The sequence below is a fragment of the Xenopus tropicalis genome, chromosome 3, assembly GCF_000004195.4.
Source record: "Xenopus tropicalis strain Nigerian chromosome 3, UCB_Xtro_10.0, whole genome shotgun sequence".
In the NCBI taxonomy this organism is placed as follows: domain Eukaryota; kingdom Metazoa; phylum Chordata; class Amphibia; order Anura; family Pipidae; genus Xenopus; species Xenopus tropicalis.
The window spans coordinates 90,666,259-90,676,084 of record NC_030679.2 but is presented as its reverse complement, the minus strand read 5'-3'; the positions used below and the strand labels follow the sequence as shown (position 1 = coordinate 90,676,084).

The 9,826-nt window shown below is 37.8% G+C and overlaps 1 protein-coding gene across 2 annotated transcripts; it reads right to left on the bottom strand.

Annotated features, from left to right (window-relative positions):
- Positions 1-1,137: 1,137 nt before the first annotated feature.
- nmb (neuromedin B) lies at positions 1,138-9,014 on the bottom strand. Of its 2 annotated transcripts, none has more exons than XM_004915976.4 (3): positions 8,716-9,014; positions 4,743-4,903; positions 1,138-1,466 (listed from the first exon to the last, which is right to left on the bottom strand). In XM_004915976.4, the coding sequence occupies exons 1-3, from the start codon at positions 8,876-8,878 to the stop codon at positions 1,419-1,421; spliced, it is 372 nt and encodes a 123-aa protein (XP_004916033.2). In that variant the 5' UTR covers positions 8,879-9,014; the 3' UTR covers positions 1,138-1,418. The 2 variants fall into 2 exon arrangements, with proteins under 2 accessions (XP_004916033.2, XP_002934601.2); XM_002934555.5 differs by having other exon boundaries at positions 1,138-1,469; positions 8,716-9,010.
- Between the last annotated feature and the right edge of the window lie 812 nt (positions 9,015-9,826).

Sequence of the window (9,826 nt, the reverse complement as noted above, 5' to 3'; positions counted from 1 at the left end):
CGGCTCATTTGGCTACCTTGCCAAACTAGCGGATCTTGTTGAGGCAGATTGACTAAAACTCAAATTTTTCTTATTTTTTTCATAAAAATTAAAAAAAATTGATGTATGACATTTATCACAACATCTGAACTGAAAAAGTATGCATGGAAAAAAGTCACAAAAACTGTGACTTTTTTAAATTGTCCCACAAAAACCAGCCTCCAAACTTCAAAAACTGACTTCTGGTGGGTGGGCCAAGAAGATGGCCCTATTTTAGCCAGGTTTCCTCCTAACTTATCCTACTTGCCAGCCATCAGTATGCAACAAACCATTTCTTAGGGCGACTGAAAACCTGCTCACCACAGTGCAGACTACAAACTCAAAGATGGTGCCCAAGTACACTATTAAACCACAGAAACCCATTGCATGCAAATATATTGTGTGAGCTACAAAGACTGGGGCTCACCATCTTCAGCCTGCTAATGTCTCTACACCACAAGTGAGTAGCCACCAACTCTAGGTGAAATGCTCAGCCGGCATGCTACAACAGCTCTGAGAAGTGAGGTATACGCATTCCTGACCCATCACATTCACAGTATTGAACCGACTTCCAAATAAAGAGAACAGGGCCCTAACCCGGTGGGAGGAGAGATATTGCAGCAACATACTTGACTACAGACTGCAGTTAGTATAACTCCCACACACAAAACAGAGAAAAGGAGCGTAAAAGCAGAAAGAAAGGGTAAAGGGGAAGTAAAGAGGATCATTGGGCCAGGTTAAGAAGTAAGGAACTACAGTCACTGCTAGGGTGCTAAACAGGGGCACTATCGAGGGGGTACTGCTGGCCTAGGCCTGGTAAAATCTTTCTTCTTAGGGGCCCAGGAGTGCTGGCACAGGGTAGAAAGCATATGAGTTCTTTAGTTTTCTTAAGATTTTTTTGTAACATTATAAAAAATAAATATAATTTTGTGTTTTGCCCACTCTGCAGGGCAGAGACCTTTCTTCCTTTTTCTTTGTCTGATATTTATGTTTTATATATATTTGTGTTTGTTTCCCCTCTCTGTACAATTAATGTATTGCAGAAATGTACCGAGCTGGTTATACAAGTAAATGCATACATTCATGAATACCATTCATACAGAAAGAGCAATCTTTCAATTTATGAGCAAAGAATGGCTTTTATTTACAGTTTTCTTAGAACACTAGGTCAAATGGCAGAAAAAATATTCAGAACATATTCTAGAGATGATGCTTTTTTACTTTAACAATTTTGTAAAAAAATGAATTCCAGAATCATTGTATGAACAGAAACACTCCGATCTTTATTAGCTTTTATGATTTTATTTGTAAACAACAGCCTTTGGAATGTGTGAAATAAGTTTTATGTCTCAGGCACAAATATATATCTCTTTGTACATACAGGAGAATCAATATCTTCGCTACTTCTGAGACGTTTTAATATAATGATCCATGATCTTCTTTAATAGCTGCTAGAAAAATAAACAAAACAAACAATTCATTCTGGGACACGTACAAGTCTATAGGTTTTATTGTTCTAACAGTGTAAGAATTCAGGTTCTACTGGCTTTCACTTAATTATGTACTTAGATGGTACTGATCTGATATTCTAACAAGTTACAGTCATGGCCCAAATTGTTGGCACCCCAGAAATTGTTCCAGAAAATCAAGTAGTGCAGTAACATGTTTTGCTATACACATGTTTATTCCCTTTGTGTGTATTGGAACAGAACAAAAAAGGGAGGAAAAAAGCATATTGGACATAATGTCACACAAAACTCCAAAAATGGGCTGGACAAAATTATTGGCACCCTTAACTTAATATTTGGTTGCACACCCTTTGGAAAAAATAACTGAAATCAGTGGCTTCCTATAACCATCAATAAGCTTCTTACACCTCTCACCGGGAATTTTGGACCACTCTTCCTTTGCAAACTGCTCCAGGTCTCTATTATTGGAAGGGCGCCTTTTCCCAACAGCAATTTTAAGATCTCTCCACAGATGTTCAATCGGATTTAGATCTGGACTCATTGCTGGCCACTTCAGAACTCTCCAGCTCTTTGTTGCCATCCATTTCTGGGTGCTTTTTGATGTTTGTTTGGGGTCATTTTCCTGCTGGAAGACCCAAGATCTCGGACACAAACCCAGCTTTCTGACACTGGGTTCTACAATCCGACCCAAAATCCTTTGGTAATCCTCAGATTTCATGATGCTTTGCACACATTTAAGGCACCCAGTGCCAGAGGCAGCAAAACAACCCCAAAACATCATTGAACCTCCATCATATTTCACTGTAGGTACTGTGTTCTTTTCTTTGTAGGCCTCATTCTGTTTTCAGTAAACAGTAGAATGATGTACTTTACCAAAAAGCTCTATCTTGGTCTCATCTGTCCACAAGACGTTTTCCCAGAAGGATTGTGGCTTACTCAAGTACATTTTGGTAAACTGTAGTCTTGCTTTTTTATGTCTCTGTGTCAGTAGTGGGGTCCTCCTGGTTCTCCTGCCATAGCGTTTCATTTCATTTAAATTTTGACAGATAGTTTGCTCTGACACTGATGCTCCCTGAGCCTGCAGGACAGCTTGAATTTCTTTGGAACTTGTTTGGGGCTGCTTATCCACCATCCGGACTATCCTGCGTTGCAACCTTTCATCAATTTTTCTCTTCCGTCCACGCCCAGGAAGATTAGCTACAGTGCCTTGGGTTGCAAACTTCTTGATAATGTTGCACACTGTGGACAAAGGCAAATCTAGATCTCTGGAGATGGACTTGTAACCTTGAGATTGTTGATAGTTTTCCACAATTTTGGTTCTCAATTCCTCAGACAAATCTCTTCTCTTTCTGTTGTCCATGCTTAGTGTGGCACACACATACACACAATGCAAAGACTAAGTGAACTTCTCTCCTTTTTATCTGCTTTCAGGTGTGATTTTTTATACTGCCCACACCTGTTACTTGCCCCAGGTGAGTTTAAAGGAGCATCACATGTTTGAAACAATCTTATTTATCCACAATTTTGAAAGGGTGCCAATAATTTTGTCCAGCCCATTTTTGGAGTTTTGTGTGACATGTCCAATTTGCTTTTTTTCCTCCCTTTTTTGTTTTGTTTCAATACACACAAAGGGAATAAACGTGTGTATAGCAAAACATGTGTTACTGCAATACTTTTCTGTGAGAAATACTTGATTTTCTGGAAAAAATTCTGGGGTGCCAACAATTTGGGCCTAATTATTACTGTACTGTTATGTATTATAGATATTCTAAAAATCCAGTTGCTAGGGAGGGATTTCAATATATGCTTGCATTTTTAAATGCAATCAAAATATCTCCTGTAGCTCTCTTGTTATAATCCTTTGCAAAACATCATAAGGTATGTGGCCTAGCAGACAAGGGGAGCTTGGTCATCCAAAATTTCCTGGTAATCTTAAACCCCCAGGCCCCGGGTTAGCAGTAGCAGGATGAAAACACAGTGCTTGTATAAGCTACCATAAGCCTTGCTACACAGGTCTTCCTATACACTATAAACTAGTTTAATCTCTCTAACCATATCTTATTAGTGCTTTCTTCTTAGTGCACTGTGACTGTGTGTCGAATAGAGAATAAAATGGAGAAAAGATAGTATCAAATGTTAAGGGGCAAAATGAGGGCAGTGATTTTTGATGTCAAGTTTTTTGTCTGGGGGAAACACAGGTGCTGTGGTTCAAGGTCTGTTCACACTTAAGGCTGATGTCAGACATGGTGTATGGCGTTTATTTTCGGAAAGCGTTTTTCCGCTTGCCAAAAATATCGCCATACGCCTCCTACCTGCGCCTGCACCCGAATGAATGAGATATGCTCGGATGCAGGCACATGCAGCCGAAATACGCATTAAAAATGCAAGACTTTGCATTCTCTCAAGCGTTCCACTTGCCGAAAATATACGTCATACGCCACGTCTGACATTAGCCTTATATAAATATATCATACTAAGATGAAATATAAACCCTCAAAACAAATTCATGTAAAATTCAGAGAACTCTACTTTTTTCAGCCAGTTGACTGACCATGAATTTGTTGAGAAAATGTCTTGTGATGTCCTGTGGTGTTGCTGTGCTTAACAAATTAAGTTAGAGAACAGAGAAGTCATTTGACATTTTTCTGGTTAGTTCTAACAAAGCTGCATTATATAACATGTTCCTTTTTCTCAGAAAATTAATTCTCTGCTGACTGTAGCCAGTTGGCCAAATTGACCAGCAGGTGTCGCTGTTTTTTCAAATTCATTATTGATGAAGTTCAAAAACTGCTAATGTCTTGGAAACTAATAGGAAAAATAATAACATTAGCAAAATTGTTTTGAAGAGAAACACATTTTACATGTATTTGTTTTTATTGTTTATATTTCCTTTAAAACTGAATGAACCACATGGGGGGGGGGGGGCAAAGAATAAATTACATAACATGTCAGGAGGTAATCAGGCACAGGGCCTCTATAAATAGGGTAAACATTTTACCACCAATTTTATGGTGACTTCAGTAGTTCTTTAAATTGCCTGATAATGCAGTTTGTATTACTGTTTGTATGTCTATAAGAATAACCAGACCATGCCATTTAGCATTTTAAAATAATGTTTCCTATAGATAGATATGTTGACATCCTACTTAAGTGTACAGTAGTGTGAACATATATACAGTGCTGCGTACATAAGTAGTGCTTTATAAATAAAGATATACATACATATATACTTTATAGGCAAGGTCAAATTTATACCTGTGCTTCCTCTCTCTGGCTGGGCAACAGTGATCTAAGTGGCTCTCGAAAGAAGGTGCCTCTCATACTTTCCATGGTCTTTGGATGAAAGTCTTCTGATTCCATGTCCTGTTTACCTAAATTGTATGTGTCTCGCAGGCTCTTTTTACCCATGAAATGCCCTATAGAAAATTATAATATTTCAGAATAAATGAAAACCACAGAACACAATTTTTTTAGCTGTAATATAGGTGTGTAGGCAGCCATCTCAGTGCATTGTGCCCGAGTCTGAGCTTTCAGAAGGAGCCAGCGCTACACATTAGAACTGCTTTCAGGTAACCTATTGTTTCTCCTACTCCAATGTAACCGGAAGAGTCCCAAGCTGGACTTGGATTTCTTACTATTAAGTGCAAAACTCTTGCAAAAAGTGCAATTACTTACTATTAAGTGCAGTATCTACTGGGAGCTGCTATCTCTCTACCTTTGTTCTGCTGATCGGCTGCTGGGTGGAGGGAAAGGGAGGGAGTGATATCACTCCAACTTGCAGCTCAGCAGTAAAGTGTGACTGAAGTTTATCAGCGCACAGGTCACCCTGGGAAATGAAAAATATGGGTATCCCCATATGAAATTCAATTTTAAAAAATGTATTTCAGTGCAGGATTCTGTTGGAGAAGCGATGTTAATGTATGCGTTTTGGAAAAACAAGACTGTATTCCTTCAATAAATCACTTGACATTCGTGGTTTTAAAAAAAATTGTTTTAGAAATGTCTAAAACAAAGAGATTTAGTACCTCTCCACCAATTCACATTATTGGCATTTAAAAATAGCAGTGATTTGCCCAAAACACGTAGACCCCAGCTTCTAACAGCAGACATGGATTGCTGCTGTTATTAGTATACTAGTGCTGCCCCCACCCAGTCATGCCAGAGATGGCTGGGTATAGGTATATAAGTGGGAAGTTCAGGTCAGGCTCTGGTTAGTTTTGTGTGGGGTTGTAGTGGGTGGAAGAAATTCAGCTTGTCCATCACTAATACATAGGGGCCTGGCTGCCTCCACAGGCTCAGCTACACATCTGCCAAACTTTGACTCTTTAGTTGATAATGAATTAGAATGAGCTAAAAGGTTTCTCTCCAGATATCTCTGTACCATGGACATTGAACATAACCACACATTTTCTTACTAACCTAATTTTCGGGACTTGTTTATAAAAATATGTTAAACTTTGAAGCATTCAAGATCATTCTGGAGCATTCTGAAGCTTTAACCAAAAATATTCGGTCAAAAGACAACTTTTTTCATTTATGTAGGATTTTATGTTTATAGTGTAACAGCAACCACATAATCTACAAACATCATTGCACTGGCATTCTGCCCCAGTGCACATCTATACACACAATCATACCAACCTGTCTATACACTCACATACATAACTATACTTCCGTCTGTTACCCAGTACTAGCTGCCTCCTTACTACCTACTGTCAGATCCCGACAGTCTTGCAGCCTTTACAAATAGGGGCCCTTTTACTAACCATACTTTTTTTTTAAGCTTGAATTGAATTTTTAGGGCAAAGTGTCAAAGAAAAAACATTGCGACTTTTACAAGATTTACTATGAGTCTAAACAGCTAAAAATCCGAATTTGACAATTCGCCAGAAAATTTTTATGACTTTTTTGCAGCCACTTTTCTTTGCAATTTTTTTTTTTAGTAAATATTAGACATTTGGGAGTTTAGTTGAATTTCAAAAAAAAAAAAAAAAAAGAAATTATAGAGTTTTAGTAAATCTGCCCCAAAGAGTTTGCTCTATTTTGATGAATATAACTCTTAGGCGCACATTATTTTTTTAGAGTTGTCGTTGCGAAAACTCAAATTTTTCACACAAAAAAATCCAAAACCAAAGTTTTGTGACAAAAGAAGGATCTTCAAAGAAATGGAAGGGACCTCTGACACTGACTTCTACATTGTCGCTAAATGCTACTAATACAACAGATTGTCATTGTGTTATTAACTGTTTAGAATGAGACGTGCTTTCAGGTTTTTACTTTTGTCACAGTACAAATGTCTACCAAAACGATCTAGGTATTCATTTATTCAAGTAAAACCTGAGAGAGTTTTCTTCTTGTGGAACCCAGATTAGGTTTGATTCACAACCCAAATGCAGTAATATCATTGTATTAAAAGATTATCAAGTGGACCCACCCTAAGCAGCATGGGAACCCATTTTGGGGACCAGAACTATAGGTCAAGAATCCCTGCCAATATGACGAGTGCAACATTTTATGGCAATATGTAAAAGAATATATTATTTGCCATCTGATTCTTGTTAGAGGGTTAAATGGTCCAAGTGCAGTGTCACTGAATTGCATTTTGCAGTAGATATTACCATTTTTAAGGTCAACTTACTTACTGTCCCCAGAAAGTGCAAATGATTGTGATATGCTTTTATGAATTATTAAGTTGATAACAAAAAATATCAATTTTCAAAGCTCCATTAAAGTATAAGAATAGGGAAGGCTCCAAAATATGAAAAATGATGTCAGGTAAATGGAGTTTATGAAGCACTGATCATAAACACACAAAGCAGAATAGCAAATCTTTGTAGTTAAATAACAAATCTTTTTTGGAAATTGAATCAGCTTTTGCCCCTACCACTGATTCTCAGCAATATTATTGTTTACTGTGAATGAGCATAAAAGAGTAGGGCATTCACTGATACTCCAAGTAAATCAAAGAAATGCTCAATTTCAATATTATTCTCTTTGGTTCATTTTTATACTTTGCATCAAAGGGATTGTTGATTACATTTTCAATTAAAAAAAAATTAAAAGCCACTTTTTGGTTTCATTTTCCAAATTTTCTGATAGGCAATATGAACTATTTATCAAGCTGTATGTATGATGACTATATGTGTAATTTAAAGGGGGTTTTGGTCAAAAGGTATTTTTTTCCCAGCGAGTATGTGATGAAATGAATTCACAGTATTCACAGCATTTACATGCACATAGTTTGACCCCTGAGAAGTGCAAAGAATTGCCAAAAAAGCAGTTCTGGTGCTGAGAGTTTTAGTCGGACAGCAGCTGTAGGTGCATAGGATGGGTACCCATGAGAATCTAGATGCAAAAGTAAAATGATGTGTTATGTACAGAAAGCATAGTTCTACTCCACAGTCAGACATAAGGACACCATTATACTGTAAAATAACCCACACTAATCAGGTAGATGTATCTTGTAGTGGTGCTGCTGGTTATTCATCATTGCATATGACCTCTGTAGCATGTCGCATCACTATTCGTTTTCAGTGTTTTATTATTTGACCCTTTGTAGAACATATGTTAGAATGTCTGTATTATGTCACAAATGTTATCACCTTGTAGGATAAAAAAATTAGTTTGCGGCATACTTTTATTAATGTGGTAAAATAATCAAATATATCTAGATAAAAGAGAAGTTATTACAGTGAAAACAATAAGTGGCTATATCAGTGTTTGTGGCTTTACCTAATGGCTTTCACCCGTCCTTCCCCTGATGATAAGGGTTAAATGTAAGGTTGATTGAATGTGTGAGGATTGTGTAATGGTGTTTCATTTTAAATGGACAAGCCTTATTATATTATTATATGCCTACTATTTGTTTTCTTGTTCCTGTTCTAAATCAGTATTTCTGACCTGCTGTGGTTCAGCTAGACATGCCACTTTGCCCTATGACTTTGCCACCCAGTAGCCATGTCTGCTGTTTCTGAGCAGGACCCAGAAAGGTCTCTGTCACTTGGTCACTTTTTTCACCTGTTGCTGATAATCCCATAACATATGAAAAGTACGTTTTTAGACCATGTGGCAAACCAAGGGATATAGTTTTGTCCATTTAACATTTACTTACCTCTTCCCTCTTAATGCTGTAACACAGTTATTGAGTATCTGACCCTTAACACGAGTAACAATTATACAAGTCTCCATCACTAAGAAGCTGTGCTCTTACTACTGAATTTCTACTTACCAATTGCCCACTGATTTCCTCTCCTGTGGAGCAGGCTGAATTTATCTAGTTTGCCAGTATCTTCAGAAAAATCCATGCAAAAAGAGAGTGGAATGAAGGAGAAAAGCAGCAGATGAGCGAGAAACCCGAGCGGCAGCATCCTAGTAAGAGGCACAGCCGACATATCTGTGCTGTTTGCACTGTGCAATGGGTGAGTCTGGGGATGTCTGTGTTAATATCTTCTTTCTGCCTGCAGTCACTTTATATAGTATGTGCACAGGGAGGGGGGATATATACGTGTCTGCACTGTGTGCAGGCTTTAACTCTACTGTGCCCATGCTTGCAGCAGGTTTAAGCTGTGCAGGTGGATTAAAAATGCTTGATATGCATGAAGGAGTAGGGATATTGTGCTACAGGTGCAGCTGGTGACCGCCACAGCACACATGAAAGTGGTGTAACCCTTGAACTACCAAGGTGCTTGGAAAAGATTAGAAATTCTGAGAGCAACAATTATCGAATTAAAATATGACACAGAGCAATATTACAGCCACAGATCAATATAAGTACCATGTACAAATATTGCCAAGTTTTATTTGCTGAGAGATATTTGTGCCACAGCATAGCACAAATTACATTTTTTAATTTACTTGGTACAGTTGTAAATCAATTTTTCACTGTACCTCATGCATGTCCAGTATATTTTCTTGTTGTTTTTTGATACCACATTGATATTGTTATATGAGTAAACTAACATGCTACCTGTGGCAGCTTTTTGGTGCAATTGTTTTTTATCACAGTTAAAAGGAAGGTAAATGGACCTTTCCATAATTTTGGGGGGGGGGTTATTGGTATTGGAGCCATTGGTCCTTCTGCTTGATGCTTAACATTGTAGTACACACTGTTTTCATGGTCACAGATGAAAATGTGGATGACGTTACTACAAAGCAAGCATACTATTTACATGTCATGTTGATCAACGTGACACTCTGAACATTCAGCAGGAGGGCTGACTCTATTATTTTAGTGTGAAAGGGTGGTGATATCTATTTCAGTACCATCACATACACTGTATATGTCTAGGAAGCCTTCCCACATATGCAATTAATAAGGAGAGGAATTGCTGGCACTGGTA